The sequence below is a fragment of the Gadus morhua genome, chromosome 8, assembly GCF_902167405.1.
Source record: "Gadus morhua chromosome 8, gadMor3.0, whole genome shotgun sequence".
In the NCBI taxonomy this organism is placed as follows: domain Eukaryota; kingdom Metazoa; phylum Chordata; class Actinopteri; order Gadiformes; family Gadidae; genus Gadus; species Gadus morhua.
The window spans coordinates 16,678,102-16,704,709 of NC_044055.1; the positions used below are offsets into that span (position 1 = coordinate 16,678,102).

General features: G+C 51.8%; 1 protein-coding gene across 9 annotated transcripts in view; it reads right to left on the bottom strand.

Annotated features, from left to right (window-relative positions):
- Positions 1-705: 705 nt before the first annotated feature.
- rasal2 (RAS protein activator like 2) overlaps positions 706-26,608 on the bottom strand; it is a 49,962-nt gene continuing 24,059 nt past the window's right edge. For 3 of the 9 annotated variants that reach the window (XM_030363297.1, XM_030363293.1, XM_030363300.1), the window contains 15 exons: positions 22,532-22,638; positions 20,107-20,219; positions 15,215-15,368; positions 14,414-14,512; positions 12,875-13,429; positions 12,238-12,382; positions 10,964-11,108; positions 10,299-10,538; positions 9,184-9,385; positions 8,096-8,280; positions 5,969-7,124; positions 5,419-5,631; positions 4,921-5,123; positions 4,543-4,630; positions 706-1,800 (listed from right to left, as the gene is read on the bottom strand). In XM_030363297.1, the coding sequence (XP_030219157.1) occupies positions 1,633-1,800; positions 4,543-4,630; positions 4,921-5,123; positions 5,419-5,631; positions 5,969-7,124; positions 8,096-8,280; positions 9,184-9,385; positions 10,299-10,538; positions 10,964-11,108; positions 12,238-12,382; positions 12,875-13,429; positions 14,414-14,512; positions 15,215-15,368; positions 20,107-20,219; positions 22,532-22,638 (3,773 nt within the window). In that variant the 3' untranslated portion in view covers positions 706-1,632. Of the gene's footprint in view, positions 1,801-2,894; positions 2,926-4,542; positions 4,631-4,920; positions 5,124-5,418; positions 5,632-5,968; positions 7,125-8,095; positions 8,281-9,183; positions 9,386-10,298; positions 10,539-10,963; positions 11,109-12,237; positions 12,383-12,874; positions 13,430-14,413; positions 14,513-15,214; positions 15,369-20,106; positions 20,220-22,531; positions 22,639-25,522; positions 26,097-26,608 lie in introns of those variants that run through there. The other 6 variants (XM_030363294.1, XM_030363301.1, XM_030363296.1 and 3 more) reach the window with 5 other exon arrangements.

Consider the following 26,608-nt stretch of genomic DNA (forward strand, 5'->3'; position numbering starts at 1 on the left):
TACATTCAGATCAGTACATTATTTAAACCCGTGTTATTATATATATATATATATATATATATATATATATATATATATATATATATATATATATATATATATATATATATATATATATATATATATATATATATATATATATATATATAGATACTAAACATCAAATATAAACAAACCGTCCCGCAGAGCCTTGGTTCTTCAGGTATTGTTCTTCCCACTTGGTTTCGGGAAGTTTATCCCTGACACTTATTATGAAGGCAGGAGTTCTCACACCTTGCTGGCAGGGTGCCCTCACTTCTGTGCCATTCAATTCATGACATCAAGTTTTAATTTATATACAATTTGATAATCTTTTTTATTAACATATAAGTGATCGTATAAGCATTACAAAAAGCTAAGTTGTTTTCTTGTTTGTGGTTACGAATGACCCGATCAGTATGCATAAACAGGAATCTGTAATCCAACATCTTCAGATTTCGAAGCCATAGTATAGTTCAATAAAATTAAATGTAAAAATCAACATTTCTGTAGCAAAAAAATCCGACATTTTCAGGGACACAATCTGTGTATCGTGCAGCCAAAGGTGGGGTCACGACCGGAGGCTGAGGGATGCTTGGCTTTAGTTTTACGTCAGCATAAACTATATCATAAACTATAAGACGCATAACCTGAATACGTGTGGACAGACGGAGACAGAGAAACAGGCAAAGGCGTACAGGCAGATTTTATTCTAAACACCAGACAACTGTGCGTGGGTTAAACACAGAAACAAAAGTTCATCGGGGAGGTGTCTTGTGCAACGGGGAACAGCGTGTGCCGTGACGCAGCGTAATGTCTGGAAAGCAAAGCGGTTCATAAATACACACATTTTAATACGTTAACGTGTTAAAAAACGCATATTTTTTAACTGTTTGGCTTCCCATAATTGACAGACGGACACGGTGACAGTAGTTAGCAACAGGTAGAAAATCCACTCGCCGGACTCGATAGCGGGTGACAACATAGGAATAAATTAAAACCTCCTCTAATCAAACGCTTCTCTCTCTGCCTTATAAAAACGTTGAGGATAAACGTGAGCGGACGAGTTTGTTTTGTCCGCCGGTGTTCAGCCCTCAACGACAACAGAACAAAAAGCACAAGTTTGAAATGAACCATAACATAAACATAAAAAATAGTTGATATAAAACAGCTCTTGCGTTGATTTGGTTTGTGTGTAGTTTCATTTTTTTTTTTTAAACATGTCTTCTTGCAGCATTCACCTCTGTGCTTTTTCTTCTGGACAGGTGGTCCACATCCCCCAGACAGGAAGTAGCTTAACAACAGTCCGCGGGCTGAGTAATAAGTCAGTTTTCCAGGACATCATCGTCATCTCTATACACCACCTATACCACCTATATACATACATATTCACCATATATATATATAGATATAGATATATATCTCTATCTAGACATTCTTTGTGTGCCCAGTCCTGTCCTAGAGCCCCTCCCACTGCTACTATCCAAATAGGGGCGGGGCTTCACTGAGATTACACCACGCCCCTTCCCCCTCGCACTGACAGGAGGGGGTGTGTGTGTGTGGGGCTGCGGGGGCAGAGGGCGGGGGTCCTGCATCTTGGAGGACGTGGACCCATCAGCAGCTGCTGTTCTTGAACTCTCCGTTCTCGGTGATGGACAGCTTGGTGGGGTTGGTGGGCGAGAGGCCGTTGCGGAGGTTCTGGATGCTGTAGCGCTCCTTCACCTGGGTCAGTGCCGACATGAGCCGCGAGTTCGCCGCGTCCAGAGAGCTAATCCTCTTTTCCTGGGGGAGAGAGCGAGAGCGAGAGAGAGGAGAGGAGAGTAGACGAGCAAGGGTCACACAGGTGACCAGAAAGGTACGGTGAATCACTGTTGTCAGGTAGGTACCCTGTCTGATGGACAGGTGGGGACACGCCCCCTGGGCTGCTGAGTTGCGTCACACGACACGCTAACGACTAACGTAACACCTCAGTGTTTTTTTTCGGTTGTGACCTGACAGCAGCGATTGCTTCGCCTCAATCCATCACTTTCAAACAGTTTTGCCTCAAAAGTAGAACAAGTGAAGGCAGTGAATCAACCACACATCTAGCTGGGGCGGAGCCAGAGAGTCCCTACGATTGGTCCACATCAATAAGTCTATTAAGCGTCGCCAGGCTATCTTGTCATGCTAATGATTTCAAGTATCCCGTCGTCAAGAAATATGTTTCCAGAAGAGTCTTACATCATAGAGTAGTGAGCGAGTTTTAGCGTTGCTGCACATTCTGTTTGCTCTAAATCAGAGTTATGTACGTTCAGTTTCCATTGGCCACGATCCCAGAAATGAATCTGTATGCACTACTGGGTGAAAGGCTCAGCAGCAGAAAGATTACCGTGGACCACTGTAAAACTGTCATTGGGTTGCATACACTGTTCCGTTTTAACTTTATCGTAACTCTCAACAACACCAGACCTCCGGGGGGGGGGGGGGGGGGGGGTCAGTGAGCCAGCCAGGTCAGGGGTCAACAGTGAGGGGAGGAGGAGGTGGGTGAAGTAGGGGGTTAAGCAGTGGAAGAGGACAGGCAGTAAACAATCATAACCAACCCCCCCCCCCCCCCCCCCCCCCCGACGTCTTCAGACACCTGGGGCCTGAGACGGTTTGACACATCATAACAATCAATACAATCTCATGTGTCATTCAGCGTATATAGACCAATCACTGCATACTTTGCCCGGGTCTAGTCTTGCTCCAGCCAATATAAAAGGGAGAAAGGTGTGGGATGATGCCATCACAGTTTGGGGTTAAAACCAGTGAGAAGGGGGGGGGGGGGGGGGGTCGAGCGGTGGTCGAGCGGGCTTGTGCAAAGGGGGAAGGGGGGAAGGGGCTACGTTCTTACTTGCCTGATTCGTTAAGATCAGATCCCCTATTGACCTGTAACTCAGCAGGACACAGGGAACAAAATCACCTCATCTCCCCACAGAACCGGCCGGGTTCCCCAGCCACAGGGACCCAGAGTGGGCGGTTCTGTGGCAGGGAACAGCCTCTCAGGTAGCACACACCTGGAGTTATTATGAAGTAGAGGGAGGGTTACGTGGTAGAACCGAGCCATCTCTGTGAGCCACGCCCACTCTGTCAGCTAGCCTAGAGGAGCGGCTTCAAAGTCAGTTAGCCCCATGGTTGGGGTTCTGCAATGTCTCCGTCGTTGGGCTCAGAGCTTTCTTGTGTGCGGGTTGCACTGGGGTCAGAGAGGTAGTAGGTCAGCTGTCTCACAACAGACAGTATGCCGTGAGGCTCTGGCACCCTCTACTCATGATAACTCTCAGGGGAATTAGCTTCAGCATTAGCTTTAGGGTCAGCGTTAGCGTGCGACTGATTCCTGGTCTGAACTCAGTGGTGACGGGAACGAGGAGAGGGGGGAGGCGGTGACCACAGGAAGCGGGCGGGGCTTGTAGAAGCCCAGGAAGAGGGAACGGTTGAGAGGAATGGACACCGAGGAGGAAGACTCTTCAGGTCACACATTTAGATTATAATGAGTTATGTTCAAAGGTGCCCTCGTCTCTGTGGGTTAATCACGTAAGAGAACAAAACAAGACAACAGACAACAGGGCAACAACAGGTTCAACAGAGCAGTATTTATATCGCTTGCAGGATACATACAATGTTCGAGTCTAGTTTCATCTGGATAGCCAGAAGGTCAATTAGCTGGTCTACAGGAGGCCCTGATGTAGCCCAGAGTCCTGGTCTACAGGAGGCCCTGGTGAGACCCAGAGTCCTGGTCTACAGGAGGCCCTGGTGAGACCCAGAGTCCTGGTCTACAGGAGGCCCTGGTGAGACCCAGAGTCCTGGTCTACAGGAGGCCCTGGTGAGACCCAGAATCCTGGTCTACAGGAGGCCCTGGTGAGACCCAGAGTCCTGGTCTACAGGAGGCCCTGGTGAGACCCAGAGTCCTGCTCTACAGGAGGCCCTGGTGAGACCCAGAGTCCTGCTCTACAGGGGGCCCTGGTGAGACCCAGAGTCCTGCTCTACAGGATGCCCTGGTGAGACCCAGAGTCCTGGTCTACAGGAGGCCCTGGTGAGACCCAGAGTCCTGGTCTACAGGAGGCCCTGGTGAGACCCAGAGTCCTGGTCTACAGGAGGCCCTGGTGAGACCCAGAGTCCTGCTCTACAGGAGGCCCTGGTGAGACCCAGAGTCCTGGTCTACAGGGGGCCCTGGTGAGACCCAGAGTCCTGGTCTACAGGAGGCCCTGGTGAGACCCAGAGTCCTGGTCTACAGGGGGCCCTGGTGAGACCCAGAGTCCTGGTCTACAGGGGGCCCTGGTGAGACCCAGAGTCCTGGTCTACAGGAGGCCCTGGTGAGACCCAGAGTCCTGGTCTACAGGGGGTCCTGGTGAGACCCAGAGTCCTGGTCTACAGGAGGCCCTGGTGAGACCCAGAGTCCTGGTCTACAGGGGGTCCTGGTGAGACCCAGAGTCCTGGTCTACAGGGGGCCCTGGTGAGACCCAGAGTGTAGCGATGCTGAGGTGACTCCTCTCAGGGGTCAGGGGTTACCTGAGCATCGATGATCTTCTGCTTGGCGTCGATCACGGCCTGCATCTCTGCATGGTCCCTCCGTAGCTCCTCCTCAACCGCCATCAGCCTGGACGCACAAACACACGCCGAACATACGCACACACACACACGCACACACACACACACACGCACAGACAGACAGGGTTAGCAAACCCAACAGCATGCATATTTTTTTTTACAGAACATTATCATATATATTTCTTGATTTAAAACCAAACGTAGATTGTTAATAGGTGGTGCAGAGGTCAATACAGTTTAAAAGTTGCGGGTGCGTTCGATGATCGTCTCCAGCCCATCCACAGGGGTGGAGCTCCAGCGCCTCCTGCTGGACCCCCACCTCCTCCTCCCTCCCCTCACCTGCAGTTGATGCCCTTCATCTGGCTGTCCTTGACGTCCTGCTGCCTCCTCAGCCGCTCCTCGCTGTCCTCCAGCCGGCCCTTGTACTCCTGCAGGAGGCGCTGCATCTGCTGCTCCTGGGCAGCCAGCCGGCGCTCGTACTCCTCCAGCCTCCTCCCGGACCCCCGCAGGCGCTCCTTCAGCTTAGAGATCTCCTGCTCGTACTGGAGGGGAGGGGGGGGGGGGAGACGAGGAGGGGATCTGAGAACGAGGGACTGCAGCCGGACCTACTGTGTAGCCCGGGGCTGGAACCATTGGTCCCACTCAGAGTAGAACCAGGACCACTGGGTTTTTAGAAACCCAACCTGACTCTCACACAACTTTATAACTCCCACTCCATTACACACCAGTCTCTCTCTCTCTCTCTCTTTCCCTACCGATTGTTCCAGATGTGTGTGTGTGTGTGTGTGTGTGTGCGTGATCGTTTCCAACACCTCAGCACCCAGTTCTCCTCCTCACCTTCTCAGCGTTGCGGCTCTCCTCCTTGCCTCCTACTGCTGCTGCTGCTGCTGCTGCTCCTGTTCCTCCTGCTCCTCCTGCTCCTCCTCCTCCGGCCGCCTCCTGCTCCTCCTCCTCATCATACTGCCCGTTGTTGAGCACCCAGGCAGCGGTCCGCTCCACCGGCGACATGGTGACCGTTTCTATGGCAACCGCCTCCACTGGAGACTGGACCTGAGAGAGAGGGGACGAGGCTGCTGTGAGGCTCTGGTTCTGGAGGTCCACTCCCCTGAGGCGTAGACCTATATATATAATATGGTTTGACCTTTACATTAAAGCCCCCTCACAGGGGCAGTCCAGTGTCTTATCTACGTATCTTGTATATTGTTGCTACCTTTTTCCTATTGTTCATTTTTTATTATTTTCATTTCTACTTATGTGTTTGACGAGTGTTTAATAGTGTGTATAACAGTGTGTATAACAGTGTGTATAACAGTGTGTATAACAGTGTGCGCGTGCGTGTGTGTGTGTGTGTGCGCGCTACACTGTGTGTGTGCGTGTGTGATATTACCTGCTGCCTTCTGAGTGCTGGGACTGGGCTCTCCGCTGTGCCCGGTTGCCGGGGGGACTGACACGGTGCCGTCTGTCCTGCCGGGGACGCTAATGGCGCCGCCACCACCACCACCGCCGCCGTCTGACCGGCTGCAACCACCGGACCGGGTACCGTCTGCCCCGGGACCATGTGACCCGGGGAGGCGTCGCCGGGCTCGGTGTGTGTGCTACAGCTGCTGTGGGCGGAGCCGCTGGGGGGGAGGGGCCTGGCCGTGCGCGCGCTGGCCGGCCGGCTCTGCTCCACGCGGACGATGTGGGCGGTGCCCGTGGCAGTGCTCTGCCGCGGGACCGCCACCGCCGTGAGCGGCGAGTCCTGGGCGGGGGTGTGGGCGTGGCGCCGGGGGACGGGGCACTCCTCGCTCTGCGTGCTCCGCCTGCTGCTGCCGCGGCCGCCGCTGCCCCCCCCGGCAAAGTCCTCCAGGCTGCTGCTGGACGCCACGTGGCCCCGGAGCCCCAGCTGGCTGCCGGCGCCGCTCAGCTCCTCCGAGCTCTCGGTGGGGGCGCGGCTGCGGGAGGTGTGGGAGCTGCCCGTGCTCAGGTTCTCCGAGCTGGAGTCCTGCTGCTGCTGCAGGGGCTGGGCGTGGCCGGGGGCGTGGCCGGGGGCGTGGCCAGGGGCGTGTCCGTGGCCGAGGGCGTGGCCGGGGGCGTGGTTGCTGAGGTGGTAGACGGGGTTCTGGAAGGAGAGCGGCTGCAGGCTGCGCTGCTGGCTCAGCGGCTGGTGGAGCGGCCGCCGCACCTGGGGCGCGCTCTGGGGGAGGAGCCCCAGGTCCCGGGCGGGCGGGGCGGCCCGGGAGTGCGGGGCGAGGGAGTGAGGCAGCTGGAGCCCCCCCGGGTGGCCCACGGACACCTGCGAGCCGGCCCTGCTGAGCCTGGGCGGGGCCTCCTGGAGGAGCGGGGGCCCCTGGGGGCCGCTGCCGGCGGGGTGGGGGTCCTGGAGGTCCACCAGGGAGAGGCTGCGGGCGTTGGGGGGCAGCGTGGCCTCGCGCTCCTCCTGCTCGGAGAAGCTCATGCTGAGGGTGGAGGGGTGCTGCTTGCCCAGCAGGGGGCGCTGGCCGCCGCGGCCATAGGCCGGCTCCACGGCCTCCGGGGGCGGGGACTTGAGGCTGCGCACCTCGCTGGGGGGGACGGAGACATCGTTAGGACGCTAGACATAGAGCGGCATCACTTCCTGGTTATAGCCCGCAGGGATGGACATGTTGATTGAGTGAATGATGCTCTGGCCAATAGGAATGGACTTTGACAAACAGTATTGGACCAATAGCACAGCACTGAAACTTGGTCCAGTGTGATTTATTGACTATTTGATAAATGAACAATGTTGAAACTTTAACAGCCTCTCATTATTATTGGTGCCAAATTTAATCTCCAACGTTTCCTCAGTTCTCTCCAAACGACATAAATAGAACTCATGTCCCCATGAGGGCGTTCATCAAGTATGGAGCCTATATTCAGAAGCCTCGGTTATCTTTTGAAAGTGTCAACGGAGTCTGCGTCATCCATCAAATGAAGCTATTCATGCTGCAAACACACACCACAAGTGGTTCCCTAGACACTTAACACACAGCGTGTATCTGCCTCCCTGGCTGTGTGTCTGTAAGCGTGTGTGTCCGCGTGTGTGTCTGTCAGTCAGTGTGTGTCTGTCAGTGTGTGTGTCTGTCCGCGTGTGTGTCTGTCAGTGTGTGTGTCTGTCCGCGTGTGTGTCTGTCAGTGTGTGTGTCTGTCAGCGTGTGTGTCTGTCCGCGTGTGTGTCTGTCCGCGTGTGTGTCTGTCCGCGTGTGTGTCTGTCCGCGTGTGTGTCTGTCAGCGTGTGTGTCTGTCCGCGTGGGTGTCTGTCAGCGTGTGTGTAGGTCCGCGTGTGTGTCTTGTCAGCGTGTGTGTCTGTCCGCGTGGGTGTCTGTCCGCGTGGGTGTCTCTCAGCGTGTGTGTCTGTCCGTGTGTGTCTGTCAGCGTGTATGTATGTCCGCGTGTGTGTATGTCCGCGTGTGTGTATGTCAGCGTGTGTATATGTCCGCGTGTGTGTCTGTCAGCGTGTGTGTCTGTCCGCGTGTGTGTCTGTCAGCGTGTGTGTCTGTCCGCGTGTGTTTACCTGTCGGTGGGCTCCTGGAAGATGCGGTGCAAGCCAGACGATAGGCTGCCGCTGATGTTGTGGGCGGAGCCTCGGAGCGGATGCTGCATGGGGGAGGGGCTGGCGAGGCAGCGACTCATATCTCCCAGTATCCGGGGCAACGGGCCCAGCTTTGCCACAGTGGCCTGCAGGAAGGAATTTTCACCCTGGGGTTTCCAAACGCGTGTGTGTGCGTGTGTGTTTACAGTGTGTGTGTGTGTGTGTGTGTGTGTGTGGTTTGGGTTTGGCAGAAACAGAGAAGCACCAGGATGCGTTGGTGACAAGGTAGGGATACCATGGTAACGGGGAGGGAGGAGGGGAGTAGGGATGGGGGGAGGGAGAAGGATGGGGAGAAAAAAAAAAGGAAAACACAAGGAGAACTTAATGAAGGTTTGGTCAACCGACAGCCATGCTGCTACAACTCCACAGAACCGCCCAGAACCGTATAGAACCACAGCACAGAACTGCACAGAATCAAGACTCAAACTCAAAGGCAAAATACGACCATGCTGGTGATGAGGGCCCGGTGTTAGCAGACTTCCTGGTAGTCATGGCGACCACCAGGAAGTCTACCGCACCGGATCCAGGCAGGCTATCTCTGATTGGTCTATGACTGGTAGGTGACTCAACTTGAGTCGCGTAGCCACCCGCACACGGGCACGCAAAATGCAAATATACAGGCGTGCACACCAGACATGCACAAACACCAACAAACACACACACCCAAGCACAGAAAAAAACAGATGGACACCAGCATGTAACATGCACATACACACATCCACACAAGCACAAATGACAACACAATGACAACAAACAATATGTGCGTTGATGTGCTGTCGTTGTGTGTGTAAATGTGTGAGTGTTTGTTCGTATACGTGTGAACGCCTATGTATATATGTGAACGCGTGTGTGTGTGTATATGTTTGCATACGTGCGAGGGTGCGTGCATTTGCAGGTGTGCAAGTGTGTGCATGTATATATGTGTATACGTTCGAGTGTGTGTATATGTGTGAGTATGTGCATATGCATATGTGTGGGTATATGTGCGAGTATGTGCATAGAGCGTGTACCTTGTCCAGCTGCGTGACCACGTCCCAGAGCAGCGTGTGCAGGGTGGACAGCTCGCGGCCCAGGTCGATGTAGCCCTCGAAACCGGGCATGTTGGACAGGGTTTCCGCGTTGGAGATCTCAGACAGGAAACGCATCATCCCCGCCCACTCGTGCTCCAGGAAGTCATTCATGAAGGCCATGTACTCCTCCTTGTTCCCAAACCTGAGGGGGGAGGGGGGAGGGGTGGAGGAAGGGGGGGAAGAGGAGCGGAGAGAGGGAGGGAGGTAGGGCAGAGAGAGGGAGGAGAGAGAGGGAGGGGGGGAGGCGAGAGGACGGGGGAGATAGAGAGGGAGGGGAGAGAGAGAGGGAAGCACGGGGGAGAGAAGGGGACAGAGGGATTTAGAGAAGAAATCAAGACAGAAAGAGAAGAAATGAGTAATGAAGACAGGGAGACAGATACAGAAATAGATATATGGTGAGGGACGGACAGGGAGTACGAGAAACAGAGTAGGAGAAGAGTGGGATGTGAGACAAAGAGACACAAAGAGGGGGACAGGGAGGGGGAACAAAGATCTGTTTCACTCTGAGATTGACCAGCGTTGTGTAATCCAATCACCTGTAATCACATCTAAACACATCTGATCTGGGCCAAAGAGATCTGATCCAATCATGTTTCCTGCTGCCGTCAATAAAACAAACCAACAGACCATCTCCCCTCAGTTAAAAGTTCAGTGTAACCACGGTGACCCTGTGAGCCCAATAAACCAAGGTTACCCTATAAGCCCCGCCCCAGTAACCCAGGTGACCCTGTGAACCCGACCACGTCATCCAGGTGACCTAAAAGCTCCGCCCACTAAACCAAGTTGGCCACGTAAACCCCACCTTGATTAATCCAGGTGACAATGTAAACCCCGCCTCCATTAACCCAGATGATAATTTAAACCCCGCCCCCATTACTCTGGTGACTCTTTTAGCCCTGCCTACATTTAACCAAGTGTGACCTTAGCCCCCGCTCCTACATTAAAACAGAGCAATCCCATAGCCCCACCCACTCTAAACCAGCTGAACCTGTAAGCACCGCCAATCAAACTCATAGACCCCTCCCCCCCCACGCTGTGATTGGCCAGGGACCTACTTGGTGAAGTTGGCCAGGTTCTGGATGACCTTGGCGATGAGGGTGAGGTTGCGGGAGGTCTGGTCGTCAGGGTACTCCTGCATCAGGTTGAAGAGGGAGGGCGCCATGATGGCGGGGCACAGGAAGCGCAGGAAGAGGGAGGCGCTGATCAGACGCTTGCTGATGTCCTGGGAGTGGCCGCGGGCCAGGCAGCGCTGCCGCCACGACGCAAACACCTCCTTCAGCTCCCGCGGGAACACGCTGGGGGGGGCAGAGAGAGGTGAGCACACAGTACAGACTCACAGGGAGGGAGGGAGAGGGGGGAGAGAGAGGGGGAACACAGTACACAGACTCACAGGGAGGGAGAGAGAGGGGGGAGAGAGAGGAGGAACACAGTACACAGACTCACAGGGAGGGAGAGAGAAGTGAGCACACAGTACACAGACTCACAGGGAGGGAGAGAGAGGGGGGAGAGAGAGGGGAAACACAGTACACAGACTGACATGGAGGGAGAGAGAGGGGGAACACAGTACACAGACTGACAGGGAGGGAGAGAGAGGGGGAACACAGTACTCGCATGGAGGAACACATGGAGTCACCAGCAATAACCAGAAACCTAATGAGTTTACAAGGGAAAGGACTGGGAGCTCCTTGTCAGAAGCATGTTAGCTTTGCAATGTGTTTACCAGTAGGAGTTGATGATCTTGCAGAAGGCCAGCTCGCAGCACATCTTCAGGTTGCTCTGGTGCTCCGGCAGCTCCCCGCTGGAGCAGCGACCCGGGTCCACCTCACAGTTCTCATCCGACTCATACAGAGCCTTGATGAATTCTCCTAGAGAGATGGAGAGGGAGAGAGAGACGGGTTAGAGACAGACGCCTTGATGAATTCTCCTAGAGAGAGAGAGAGACACACACAGTTCTTTGAAGACGGTATAAGTGTCAACGCCTGGTGACGGACCCTTCATGTCTGAATGTGGAAGCGTACAGATGTGTACTCTGTCTGGGGGCTCAAAGAAACTGACGAGGCTCAAACCGTCTCCAGTCTTTCCCACTCTCCTCATGCTACTGTCCCAGAGCCGTTACTTAGCCGTTACTTAAGTATCTCCACATCTGAAAGGGGCTTCTAGCAGCAGCAAAGTGGAACAACTGCTCAGCATTCAGTCCACATCCAAGTCCTTATCCCAATCCTGATCCAATTCAATCCAATTATAAATGTAAACCGAATGACAACGTAATCTTAATCAAATCTGATCCAATCCAACCCAAATCAAGTCTCAGGGATATAAGGATCTTGGATGGATGCAAGGACCAAGACTGAAACATGGCTCTAACGAAACCGACTTCCAAAAGCGACCCTCTCAACATCCTCTTAAACGCTCCGACAGGAAATTGTGAAACCGATCAATTGATCACTTTGATTGGCTCTACGGGGCTTCTCTTCACGGCGTGTCCCCTCTGATGCAACCAATAGTGGTGCCCTCTGGGAGACGATAGAATGACATCATAATAAATATCCCCCTCATCGATCAGAGTTCAGACTCGGGTGGTTTTCTCTCCGTGGTAATCGATGCAGTATCAGGTGGGGATGCAGCCAGTCACTACTGGGGACCGGGGACAGATACTGGCCCCAAACGCTGTATCGGGTATCACTGGCTGGAGACTTTGCATCCCTCTCACACAACCTTTCATAAATTGTTTTATCAAACCTGCTTTTCAGCTGAAATATAGTTAAGATGATTATGCTTAAGACATGTCATAAAATAAAAAGGCATAGCTATCACTCTCAATCTCGACAAATCCCTAAAAAGTTCGTAAAGGGGATAGCCTAATATTAAGACATTTAGTTTAAGAAAAACAGAAATTTGTCTGGCGGAAGGGTACTTTGTCATCAGCCAATAGGAAGAGGACTTTATCAGGTTCTATGCCGACGACATCGTGCTTATTGTCTTGGCTCTGCTCACCCAACGCGTCGTGCAGGTACTTCTGCCCCACCAGCTTCAGATATTCCTCGATGGCCTTGGTGGCCAGCGTGTTCTCCCTGAAGATCAGCACGTCGTGGTCCGCACAGCGGTCCACCTCCGACATCACCAGGTCCGTCAGGAAGTCCTGCGCACACACAGGAACCCCAGGGAGCTCACTACCCTGAAGACCACCAGCGAGGAGCACGCAGCACTGGCTGGTGGAAGCACACTGCTGAATGTTGTAAAGGAGTCTCTACAGAGTAAAGGTATTCAGTGAAACTTAGAAGGCATCCTCTTACTAAGTTTAACTGAATACTTTTACTCTGAGGAGCCGAACGCCTTTACCACATTCAGCATGCCAGGTTGTAAAAGATTGTATATTGTGTATTATAATATTTATATAATTAAGTACTTGGTAAAGTACAGTAATTTATACTATGCTAGTTTACTATGCTAAATACTAACACTATGCTAGTACTAGGTGTTTGCTAGACTACAATGCTATGACACTGTGCTAGCTCTAGGTAGCTTATACAAGGGTAACATTATACCACGCTACACAGTCACATCATGCTACCCCTATGTAGCCTCATGGCGTACATCCTACTGTGCTCAACAGTCACACCATGCTAGCTACCTTGGCGCGGCCGGTGCTCTGCAGGATGTGCACCAGGGCGCAGGCCATCTCCTCCTTGTTGCGCACGCTGATGACGGGCTCCAGCACGGAGCACATCATGCCGTAGTTGTTGGTGATGAACTCGGCAAACTCCTTGTACTGCTCCATGGGCAGGATGCTGATGCTCTGGTAGCGCGACTTGATGCGGATGGAGGGGCCGCCCCCCTTGGCCTTGCTGGTGGTGGGCGTGCTCACCGGGTACCACTTCTCCACGAACTGCCGGCCCGTCACCGTGGAGACGGGGATGTTGACGAGCCCCACGTAGTTGTTCTTCTCCTTCTTCTTCTTCTTGTCTACGTCGCGGTAGATGTGCACGGTGAGGCTGTGCACGGGCGGCAGGCTGGAGAAGTCGAAGTGCTCGCCCCAGAACAGGCTGTCGTGGCGCATCTTGCTGGTGGTGCGGGCGTACAGCGTGTCGTCAAGACACAGCTCGCAGAAGTACTTCTTCTTGGCCGGGAGGTCCTTGGCCTCGATGATCCACAGGCGCAGCAGGTTCTCCACACGCCGGCAGTTGTCCTGTCGGCCAAAAAATCGCCAGAACGCTTAAAATGACGATCTCACTCACAGGGTCATTCTAGGGGGTCACACGCCGCGGCGGTCCTATGCTAAAATGCACAGTACCTTGTATGTTAGGACGGCGCTATGCTAGTACCCATAGATATAAATACTGACGAGATATCGCCTGAGCTGCGCTGGTCAATGGAAAGTATGCGTCAATGCCGCCGCCATCTTGCCGTGGGTTAACCACCCACCTGAATGAATGAACGTGGCTTAAAAATAAGGCGATTTAGAGTGATTTGGAGTGTGAAGGGACCTGTGTCCCATTGACGTCCATTCATTCAGGTGGGAGGTTACCCCGCGGCAAGATGGCGGCATTGTTGACGCATGCTTAGAAGCTGAAGGTGATATCTATTCAGCATATATATCGATGCAGAGTGCCACGGAAGGTCCCCCACCGCGGCGGTCCTATGCTAACATGCATGGTAGCTACGACGGTAGGCCGTGGCGACGGTCCCTTTGCTAACAGTCGTTCTTGCTCACCCACTGCCCTGTGCTGTCCATAAAGGACCAAATCCGACATAAAAATATATTAGAAAAAAATAATCATGGTTAGGTCGTAAAGAGAAATCCTAATCGCATAGGTTCCATTTCCCTTACCCCATTCTGTTCTTGTGATCCTATTAACTCCATTATACACGTTCCAAATGTCTGTTCTCTGTGTGAAGGGAGATGTTCTGATTTGGTTTCAAATAAAAAATGAAATGATTAAGTTTCGTTTTTACAGATCTTCTTCCTAATACTCAACATCTATCTCATCCTTGATCAAGTTTAACCTACTTCAGCTCCTATTGACAAAGAGGGTCTGTTTGTATATCAGTGTTCTAGCTTTATTAGCATTCTGAATTGTTCGAAATGGAGGACGGATTCAGTGCAACGACTCATGCTGTGTTGTTGCACTGTATGCAGACGGTATCACCGTGTTTTCGAGACATCTCCTACCTTGTTGGGCTGGATGGTTCTCCTCAGGTTCTCCATCCATTTGTCCCTCTCAGACATGGATGTGCAGCTGAAACACTTGGTTCCTCCAGAGTAGGTCACCTGTCACCCAGGAACATGTGAATGTTAGTGTTATAATTTACTGTGTAACTAACCTGCAGCTCACAAACCACATACACCTGGCTGGTGACGGTACACATGCACCCTTGGATACATCCCTTCTAGTTATCAAGTCAAAGTCGAGTAGCTTTTAGTTCTATAATAATCATCATCATAATCACAATCATAACACCATATTAATTTAATCAGTTTGTACGTTTCTGCAGCCATCCGAGCTCTTCAGGTGAACAAGCTCAATGAGACAAACCAGATGTTGAATAAAAAATAATACATATAATATACCTGTGATTCTAAATATTTCACCACACAGAACCCAACCATTGAGATGTTTATTCTCCAGGTGTGATTCCCTTCAGCTAGAGGACGCCTGTGGTCACGAGTGTGCCAGACTAACGAGTGAGGTACGCAGGTGAGGTGGCGTCCCATTATGTACCTGCCCTGGGACCGTCAATGGAAAGTCAGCTTTTGAAGCGAGCAGAAAAACACTGCCGAACTACATTCACGCTCTGTGTGCTTTGCTCCATGGATACAATAGGATTATAGTTGTTGTTTGCGTTGCAAATCCACTGTGTGTGCTTTGGGGTTAATGCCTTTTGTACATTGTCCTCATGACAAGTAAAAAATAAACTTGAAGGAAACAAAACCAAACTGAAGGTCCAGCAGGGCAAGCAAACAGAACCGTACCTCGAAGCAGAACTCCTGTCCCAGGATGCTGCTGTGCAGGGGCTTGATGTACACGTGGTCCTCCATGGCCAGGTCCAGGGCCTCCACGGCACTCCCAGGGCTCAGGAGAGACTCATGGGACGAGGTCTCCTTCAGCTTGGGCAGTGCCCGCGACCTGCAACACCAGACCACACCACCGCGGGTTAGAGCCAGGCTTACACCACAACGTAGCCCCAGGCCAGAGGCAGGCGCAGGTCGACACCACGGGAGGAAGGCGAGAGGGGAGGAAGCCGAGAGGAGTCGAGAGTAGCAGTGAGGAGTGACGAGGAGAGAGTCTAAGAAAAAAAGTGTCTACTGGTCACCCAACAAAACTCAACGACTCCACTTTAGTGGTCAGAAGCAAGAGAGGGCAGCAATACCTACGAAAAACAAGTGCAGAGCCAGGAGTACGACGCTCCCCAGAGCATCACAGCGTATCCCACGGCAACCCCCTCCTTCTGCTGGTGCCGCTGGGAGACCCCGTCTCCCACCTCCCACGGGGCTCTGTCAGGACCCCTCTCAGAGACTCCAGCAGGACACGCTGTCTCAACCTCCTGCTCTCCTCTGCTGCCTCCACCACCGCTCCTCCAGTAAACAAGCCCATCGGCCGGCCAATCACGCGGGCCCGCGGGAGGGGTTTCCATGGGGATCGACCCAGCTGGGAAACAGATGCCAGGCGGTGGGATGTGACGTGCAGGTGAAGCACACCTGGGGATCTTCACCTGACTACCGAGGCTGGACTAAGACTGAGCACACCTGGGAACGACAACTCTGTACTGGTCCTGCGGTGTTGTTATGATGGGAACTATGGAAGTGTTGGGATGAGCCAGCGAAACAAAACCGAACCAACTTCATCAACCCAATGCAACTAAACTGACATCAACTAATGGCGTGTTTCCACCGGCGGGTGCCTGTCGGCCCGGTATGCAAAGGTGCGGCACTGTTCGCGTTTCCACCGCCAAAAGTGGCCGGGGTCCGAACCGAGCCGTGATGAGCCGTACTCATCTCACAGTACTCCTCTGTTGGGGTACCGAGACGTCTGAAGGGGTGCCAACAAGTTCAAGCTACACACGCCGTTTGTTGATTGGACGACAGGATCGGGGGATAATAACAAACAAACACAGTACCCGCAAGGTATTCCTGGGAAACGGTGAAAGCTTTGTTTATAGATGAAAATGTTGCACAAAAGTTTGACGTCCTTCTTGGACATCCTACATTGTTGCTCTTTGTTCGTTGTGTCGCATTCTTCTCTTTTCCTGGATTTATAGCGGGCTAAACTGTGTCGGGCTGTTAAGAGGTCACGACGCTTACGTAACTGCCGTGGCTATGGCCAACCGGCTTAAACCCCGCCCTACCATAAGGGTACTGTCGGCGGCGGAAACGCAAGCCGTAACTGAGCTGGGCCAAACCGTACCTTCACTACTGGGTCAAGGCGTGCTGGGCCGAAGCGCACCCGCCAATGGAAACGCGGCATTAAGCAAGACAACTGATTGAAACTAACTTAGTCAACAACCAAACCACCTTCAATCAAATGGAACCAATAACTAACCTATTTTTGTCATGGGCTATTTGTATGTCTGGAAGTGTGTAAATGTGTGTGTGAAGTTGTGTCTGGGATTTGCATAGGAATGTGTGTGTGATCATTTAATATAATATAATATGTGTGCGCATGCGTGCGTGCGTTCTGGAGTCTCACTACGCACTTTGCATACCTTGCAATACCTGGCAATGGTGGGCTGGTCTGATGTTATTATACTGAGGGTCTAGCACACACACAAACACACACACACCAAACTAAAGCTTATTTTTTTAATTTGCTGGAGGAACAAGAAACCTCTTAAATTCCATGGAATTCCTCTGTGGCAGATGTGTGTGTGTGTGATCAGTCAGTAGCATCATATCTGGATTATATAATACGGGATTAGTGTGTCAGAGCAACACACACACACACACCCACACAGGCTTCTGCTGTATTCCCTGCATACCTCCTTTGATGTATGAACTTCCTGCTCCGCCTGACGCTGCTGTGGCGAGGGGAGGCGGGATTTAAGATGACCCCGCCCCTCTGTGTCCTGCGACCTTGTCTCGGCTAGCAGTGATAGGTACGGAGAGAGAGCCCTGTATACGGGGACCTCCTGTGTCCCTAGTCCAGATTACTAGACACAAACCCTCAAAACTAACTGGACTCAGGAGAACACACGCGTTTAGAAGCACAATATATACCTCCATCCATCCATCCATCCATCGACCCATTTATCTATCCAAATGTCTATCTATCCTATCATCTCTCTGTATGTGTCTATGCGTCTCTCTCTGTGTGTCTGTCTCTCTGTCCCTCTGTGTGGCTCTCTCGCTCTCTCTCATATTAAGGTAGCCATCTATCGATCTATCTAACTTTAGCTATCTATTTATCTTTAGCTATCTATCCCTCTGTCATCAATCCATCCAGGTCATCAACTACTGTTGTCTTGTGTTGATGTGTGGTTGTCATGGCGCTGCATCTACCGATCCGACCCCGTGATCTGGGGGGAGGAGGGGGGGCTGCTAGGTCCGGTCTGGTACGTCCGGCTGCATTAAGACAGAAACCTGATCTGTTCTGCTGGGAAGAGAAGGACGCACTTCTTATGCTACTGAGTCACACACACACACACAGGCATACACAAACAGACTAACAACACCCACACCCACACACAGAACTATATCCGTGTCACCAGAACCTCTAACTCAATACAACATGCTGCAGCTCACTTAGCAGAACCAGCGGTACCAACTCTCACAGACTCGGCAGTACTGACCCCAGCCCCTAACCCAACAACACCACGAGAACCAGGAGCTGATCTCAGCAGGAGTCGGCCCGGTGCAGACCAAACATAAACTCTGTCATCCCCTCCAGCACCAAGCTACTGGTGCTACACAGAAACACATCTCACTGATGTCACTGTCGTACTCCCAACTATCATACTCCCAACCACCAACTTCCGACAGACACAGAGGGTCCTACCTGAGGGCCAGTTGGGCGTTGCGAGCCCTTCTCAGCAGAGAGGAAGTAGCCTCCATCACACACTGCTGCTACACACACACTGCTGCAGCACGCAAGCACTCAGAGAGAGACTCCCACCTCGGAGAGACACACACTCAGAGAGATGGAGACTCAAACCCACACTGACGCGCAGAGGGAGAGAGAGAGAGAGCAAGAGAGAGAGAGACAGAGAGAGAGACAGAGACAGAGACAGAGACAGAGAGAACTTAGATAGCAGCTACCAGAGAGCATTATCCATCCATCAGACATGCTCTCTTTCTACCTTTCTGTCTCTGTATGTGACACACACACACACACACACACACACACACACACACACACACACACACACACACACACACACACACACACACACACACACACACACACACACACACACCTCTATAGTAAACAGGACTGTGTACCAGCGATGATCTAGCTCTGCTGTTTCTACAATTATCTGCCGTCACATCATAAAACTTCCTTTCCCAGAATGCCCCACCCACCAACCTGCCCTGAGATGACCGCAGTCATGCCTGTAGAAGATGAACACTGGCAGGGGGGCCACAGAGGCAAATAAGCCTGGGTTGTAGTTTCAGGACAGAAGCACTCAGGGTTGTGATTGTCGCTAAACTAATATGTAAACGTAATTTTGATTTATTTATCTCTTTATTCATAAAACCGTTGTCACCAAGTTAGTCCTGGGGGTTCTTCGATTTGACATTGAATCATTAAGCTGTGGTTATATCCAAAGCAACTTGGTGTTCGGATCCAGACCATTTCGGTTAGGTTCGAGAGTCTAAATAGTAACTTCTGCACAAGATCGAGTCCGGCTTGTTTGTGGCTTATTGAGCCAAGTGTTCCTGCAGTTGAGAGGTAATAACATCCTGGCTTCCGATCAGCGATGGCGAACCAGGAGCTACTTCCTTCGTCATCAGCTTACCAACTGGAAGTGGTGCAGGAAATCAAACCTCACCTTCCTCTACAGTGACGCACCAGTCACCAAACAAGAAGCTTTCTAATTACCACAAGATCCTCTCTCCATTTCTTGCTTGTTATCTCTCCTGCTTTTCTCCTCCTCCCTCTTCCTGGCTTTCTTTACAATTATCTCTCTCTCTCTCTCTCTGAGTCTTTCTTTAGCTCCCTCGCCCTTACTCTTCACCTTAATTTACATCCAATAGTGCCTTTGCTGCCAAATATGGATCTGATGGGAAAAGTGTGATTACAGCAGGGACACAAACGAGCTTCGTTAACGAAGAGGTGGCCCAGCATCCTGAAACCATTTCACTTCATGTTTAGGGGCGGGCCCTGAGAAAAGGAGCCATGTGACTTGATTGGATAAGAGCTGGAGCACTTCCTGCAGCCAGCTGGGTTATGATTGGTTAGAATGTTACCTTGTTATTTTCCAGCTCATCCTTGTTGATACAATCTCATAGACCGAAATGTGTTTCCGGAAAGGTTGGGATGATACGATTGCAGGTCAAATGGAATATCCGAAATGTTGTCTCTCCAATTTCGGCATGGAAGATAATGGTGTCGGGTGTGTGTTGGATGTGTGTCTGGCGTGTACCAGGTGTGTGTTGGATGTGTGTCTGGCGTGTACCAGGTGTGTGTTGGATGTGTGTCTGGCGTGTACCAGGTGTGTGTTGGATGTGTGTCTGGCGTGTACCAGGTGTGTGTTGGATGTGTGTCTGGCGTGTACCAGGTGTGTGTTGGATGTGTGTCTGGCGTGTACCAGGTGTGTGTTGGATGTGTGTCTGGCGTGTACCAGGTGTGTGTTGGATGTGTGTCTGGCGTGTACCAGGTGTGTGTTGGATGTGTGTCTGGCGTGTACCAGAGGTGTGTGTCGGGGTACCTGTCCGGCTCAGCGGGTCTCAGCGACGGGAGTCTGAAGCTGGTGTTGCGGTCCAGTTTGGTCTGGCTCCGGGTCCTCTTGATCGAGCCCTTCAGACGTTTACTGAAGAAACCCTGGAGGAGGAGGAAGGAGGTGGGGGGGGTAGCCGAGAAGAGCGGGGAGGAAGAGGGAAGAGGGGGATGAAGAGGGGTGAGGAGGAAGAGAGGGATGAAGAGGGGTGAGGAGGAAGAGGTGGATGAAGAGGGGTGAGGAGGAAGAGGCGGATGAAGAGGGGTGAGGAGGAAGAGGGGGATGAAGAGGGGTGAGGAGGAAGAGGGGGATGAAGAGGGGTGAGGAGGAAGAGGGGGATGAAGAGGAGTGAGGAGGAAGAGGGGGATGAAGAGGGGTGAGGAGGAAGAGAGGGATGAAGAGGGGTGAGGAGGAAGAGGGGGATGAAGAGGGGTGAGGAGGAAGAGGGGGATGAAGAGGGGTGAGGAGGAAGAGAAAAGGGGTCGGGGGGGAGGAGGAGAAGAGGGGTGAGGGGGGGAGGAGAAGAAGAGGGGTGAGGAGGAAGAGGGGGATGAAGAGGGGGAAGAAGAGGGGTATGGAGGAGGAAGAGGACCGGCATCAGCTCTTTGTCCCCATCTCTGATTCAGACTCGTAGATTGTACGCTTCTAGAATGTTTCACTCTGACTTTCGAACCACTTTGTCAAATGTCTTTGAGGAGGATGAAAAGTGATCTATAAATAACATGAATTATTAGCACAAACCCTACTGTGTAACTATTAATACTACCCTAGATAGTACTCCATGTATAACGTTACACCTTGTAGTACAAACATACAGGCAAGCAGACAGACCCAAAGGTAGAGAGAAAAACAGTCAGTCTGTCTCTGCCTGACAGACAGACCGTTTCCTAACAACTAGGCCATTGTTATAAAGTAGAGCACGATACATCTGGGGATGGGTGTGTGTGTGTGTGTGTGTAACTTTATTGTTTTACCTAGGTGAACCAGAATAATTACCGTTATGACTCACACTGGAGCTACTGTTGTCCCTGAGGTGTGTGTGTGTCAGTCTGTACGGAAGAGCTATTATTGTGGTATTATTTATGGTAATACTATGGTAAAATGGCAGTACTGTAGTATTATGGTAGTACTGCGGTACACTGGTAGTACCGTAGCATTATGGTAGCACGATGTGAGTACTGTAGTATTATGGAAGTACTATGTTAGTACTACTCAGTTAGCACTGAGATACTTTATTAGTCTGCCAGAGTTGTTGTCCCTGTTCGTGCGTACGTGTGTTAGTGCATCTGTGTGTGTGAGCGTCAGTATGTACTGACTGTGCCATTATGTTAATGTGGAGTGTATTCTACCAGTACGAACTGCAGTGAGATTGGTTTTGCGTGGTCTTGTGTGAGTGATGAGGCTGGTTTGTAGATAGGAAGTGGTAGATAACCCTAAAATGGTAATCTATCTTGTGGTTGCATGATGGGAGTGCAGTGTGTGTGTGTGTGTGTGTGTGTGTGTGTGTGTGGCTGTGGGTGTGGGTGTGTGTCTGGCTGGCTGTGTGTATCTGCCTTTCATGGCTGTGTGTGTATGTGTGTTTGTCTGGTTGCGTGTGTGTCTGGGGGTGTGTGTGTTTGTATCTGGCTATGTGTGCATGTGTCTGGCTGTGTGTGTGTCTGGCTATATGTATATGTGTCTGGCGGTGTGTGTTTGTGTGTCTGGCTATGCGCGTGTCTTGCTGTGTGTGTGTGTATCTGGCTATGTGTGTGTGTGTCTGAGTGTGTGTTCATGCTCCTATGATTGAATTTCAACTGTAACTGCAGCACCAGACGTACTGAATCAAGCGTCTCCAGAAGCTTCTAGAGGCACAGACCCAACCGAGCCGACCCGCTGGCATAACCCGATAAAACGCTAAACACGTAGTCGCAGAGACGCCGGTTCAATGCCAGCGGGCAGTCAATTGAAAAATGTTCTGCTCCCTCTCCCTGCGTCTCTGTAAATGTGGGTGTCTCTCCATCCCTATTGCGGGCCGTTTAGCATAAAGCCCCAGCAGAGTCAGGTTCTGAATGTTGATTCCTACGTATCGGAGTAATACCGTAGCCAAACAAGACTAAATAAAAGTCCAACGCAGAGCCAAGTGAGAGACCGTCACCCTCATTGATGACTATGTTTCATTGATGTCATGTTGGTACTGGTTTGGTGTGGGTCCTGCTATGGTCATTGTACCGGTGATAATGGTTAACTCACTGGTATGGTAGTTTTGTTGGTGCTGGTATGTTTCTTGTATTGGTAATGTCGTTGTACCACCATTGTAGTGGTGGAACTGGTAAAAGAGCTGGTGTTGGTACTGGTACAGATATTGTAGTGCTGATGTCGTTTAGGTAAACAAACTGGTATGGTAGTTGTACTGGTGTTTGAACTGGTAGATACTCACTGGTACTTTGAAGGGGGATGAATTGGGGTTGTCAACGGCAACACTCTTCTCTGAACCCCCCACGCCGGAGATGCTCCTCCGTCTCGGAGAACGCTCCGAAGAAACTTCTTGGGAGAGAGGAAGAGAGAGGGAGCGGGAGAGAGAGAACACTTGTCATTTATAATAAGGTCTGCAAGGAATGAATAAGCCTTTTAACATTGGTGAGGTGAAGAAGAGGCAGACAGACAGATCGACAGGCTGACATACAGACAGACAGACAGAGACAGGTGGACTGACAGGCAGATGACGTTGCTGATCAGTAGGAGCGTGGGCCCGTGGTGGAGATATCTTCTGTTGGGTCGCAGTGGATATGGTGTGCTTAGGATATGGTTAGCCCTCAGTTAGCCTAACTGCTATTGCTAGTACAGGTCTCGTTGAGATTTTTCATTCCTTTAAAAAATTATATTATCGAAAGATATATTGTGATAAATAAATAATATTGTGCTGGTGATGTTAGCACAAATGTAGCAGGTCTTTAGCACAAGGCTGTCTGGTGTTTAGCTGGTGCTTTTAGCAGGTGTTTAGCTTAAGTGCAGCTGGTGTTTAGATGATGCTGTGAGTCAAGTTGGAGCTGTTAGCTGGTGTGTAGCTGTTAGCCTGTGATATTAGTGGATGATGTTTAATAGTAGTTAGCTGGTGCTCTGCAGGGTCTGTTAGCTATTGTGCAATGCAATTTAGGCAGCACAATTAGCAGATGCTCAGCTAGCGGTTAGGGAATGTGAATCTTCAGTTTAAGTAGCACCATTAGCAGATGTTTGGCCGCTAGCTGTTGTGTAGCTGCTGCCGCTATCTGGCGCTAGTAGCTGCCGTTTAGCCGATGTAGAACGTAAAGCAACACTTCGCATGGATCCTCCCTGCTGCTATTTCTGCCTTTCCTGTCAGGAGACCACGGCTAAGTGTGTCAAGGTCATCTGTGTAGCCCAGACGCCCGGCCCAAACCCATCCCCCACCCCAACCCCCCCACCAGTCGTTGGGCCCCTGAGCAAGACTATCTATCGGCTGGCAACTCGATCAATATGACCTCTGCAGTCCCCTTGACAGGTAAGGGACAGGGAGTGGGGGGCGGGTAAAGCCGAACAGACAGATGAGACCCCCAAACCGCCGCACCATCATTAGCCAACCCAGTCCTCCACAGCCCGGTTCGGGGGGGGGGAGGCATTACAAACAATAGTGGGCTTTGTGCGAGTGGTGTGATAGAATCCAGGAAACCAGGCTGTACACATGCACCCAGATGGAAGGCAAGTAGTATTGATTTGTGAACGTTTTTTTCCATTTTTTAATTCCAGTCTAAGTGCTGGCTGGGCCTCTCTAGCTGGACTTGTTCCTGCCCAGTGTTGTGGTTTGTGGGCCGGCTCTGGTTCTACTGGTTGTGGTTCTACTGGCTCTGGTTCTGGTCCAGGGTAAGTGTTCGTGTCTGGGCTCGGCTCCAGGTCCGTATCGATCAAGGGCTCTAAATTTAGCCGGCCGGTTCTTCCTTGGAGCCGAGGGAAGAGCCGGGATGTCTGGGCTGGGAGGGTTGACCCGAACATTCCTCCTCCTCCTCCTCCGGTGGTGGTGCCGGTACCGCCTGGACCCAACGTTTCAACTCCCCATGGGGGCGTGGTATCGCTGGGACCCAACGTTTCCACTCCCCCAGGGACGTGGTATCGCTGAGACGCTTCTACCATCTCAAGCCGGGCTCTTACACCTTTTCATCCCGGGACCCCAAAGGATTTCCCCAAGGATTTTGTGGGTCAGAGGGCCCCAGCTACCAAACTCTGTGAACCCTTGGGAGCACACCGGGTGGCCACCTCGTTAAGGTTCTGGGGTTGTCTAGCCTCGACCCACCCCCGACTTGTGTGCTCGAGGATTGATGTTTCTTTGGGAAACCTTCTAGTGTATGACGAGCGGTCGGGGAGCACTCTCCTACCGGAGACGCAGCGGGGCAGAAGCATGCAAGAGATTTACGGCAGAGTTCACGGCAGGACGATGGAGGAGCAGCCTCACGGAGAGATGGAGCCTCAGGTGGAGTTTGGGCTAAACACTGCATGCATCAGGATGCAGCAGACAGGACACAGAAGCTACGACCTCATGCACACAGTGCCACGTTTATCACCCCCAGAGAGAGAGCGAGAGAGAGAGAGAACAGAGAGAGAAACAGAGAGCAGACACAGAGACAGAAAGAGAGAGAGACAGAGAGAGGGCAGAGCAGAGAGCAGACAGAGAGATAAGGAGACAGAGGGAGACAGAGAGAGAGAGGGCAGAGAGTAGACAGAGAGAGAAAGAGGGCAGAGAGTAGACAGAGAAGGACAGAGAGAGAGAGAGAGAGAGAGAGAGAGAGAGAGAGAGAGAGAGAGAGAGAGAGAGAGAGAGAGAGAGAGAGAGAGAGAGAGAGAGAGAGAGAGAGAGAGAGAGACAGAGAGAGACAGAGGGCAGAGAGCAGAGAGAGAGACTAACAGCAGAGAAACAACAGAGTGAGGGGGAGGGACCCTTATGGTCTGTCCCATACTGCCATGCCTGCATCCAGGACATGCTCACAGACTGCTCAGGCATGACTGGTTGACCACAGTTACAGTCAGGACACTGACAAATGACACGCGAGAGTGAGGGAGATATTTGTAGAGAATAGAGTGAGAGAAGGAGTGATGGGAGAAGATAGAGAGAGGTTGAGGAAGACAGAGGAGAGAGAGAGAGCGATACTACGAGTTGGAGATGGCAATGAGATAGAGCTACAGATGGAGGGTGAGAGAGAAGAGGGTGACTGAGTCATAGGGTGAGAGTGTGCTAGAGAGAGAGAGAGAGACAACAATTCAAAATGATGAGGGGGTGACATAAGAGATAAGAGAGACTAGCAGATGAGACAGAAAAAGACAGATATATAGACCAAGACATAGAGAAGAGAAGAGAGACAGACAGAGAGAGAGAGACAAACAGAGACAGACAGAGAGACAGGCAGAGAAAGAGAGAGGGTACCTCGGTCACAGCTGTTCCCCATCATCTGAGGAGAGACGGACAGAGAGTGGTGCGTGATTGGCTAGTCCTAGTGTCCCGCACCAGTCAGGCAAGGGGACAGTCCTGCGTGTGAGGGGTCTCTGAGACCCCGACCGGCTTGTGTACCAGAGAATCCTGCTGCTGTGGTCCCCACATCCCGCCTCCACCTCCACCACCTCCTGTATCACTCGCTCGCTGCTCTCTCACCAACTCCCTCTCCCTCCTGCTCTCCATTCAGCAGTAATTCTAACCCTCCTGCTACCTCGCTCCTCGCTCTCCCTCGCTCCCCCGCTATCTCGCTTCCGCTGTCTCTCTCCCGCTATCTCTCTTCCTCTCTCTCTCGCTCTTTATCTCCCTCACTCTGCTGTTGGCTGAGGGGACTTTACCGCATTTATTCAATCAATTACTGGAACAGTACTCTGTCCTGCTCCTCCTCTCTGCTCCATCTCTCTCCTCCTCCTCTCTCTGGGTCCCTGACTGCAGAACTGTGCGTGCACTTGTTCTGTGGCTCTCCCTCGACCCGCCTCCTCCCTCTCTCTCCCTCTCTCTCCTTCTAGCTCTCTTTCTCCCTGTGTAGCTCTCCCCTTTTTCAGCGTCTCTCCTCTTGTGTGGCAATCTTTCTCTCTCACTTACTCCTGCTCCCTCCCCCTCTCTCTCTTCTCCCCTGCTGTCCCCTCTCTCTCTCTCTCTCCCCCCCTACCTTCCCCCCTCTTTCTCTCTCTCTGCAGCTGAGTTGCGGTGGACCTCAGTCGACCGACGCGCAGGACTAGCCAATGCTTACTGATGATTACTCCCTGTCCGGTTCTGATGCGGGACGCCCGGGGTATCCAGACCCAGCTACACTCTCTCTGCTGAAGATGGTGTGTGTGTGTGTGTGTGTGTGTGTGTGTGTGTGTGTGTGTGTGTGTGTGTGTGTGTGTGTGTGTGTGTGTGTGTGTGTGTGTGTGTGTGTGTGTGTGTGTGTGTGTGTGTGTGTGTGTTACAGTGCAGCATCAGGTAGCTAGTTTATCAGCTACTAGTTTGGCAGTGTAGTCCGGTCGTCCTCAGAATATTGCTGACGGATCACAA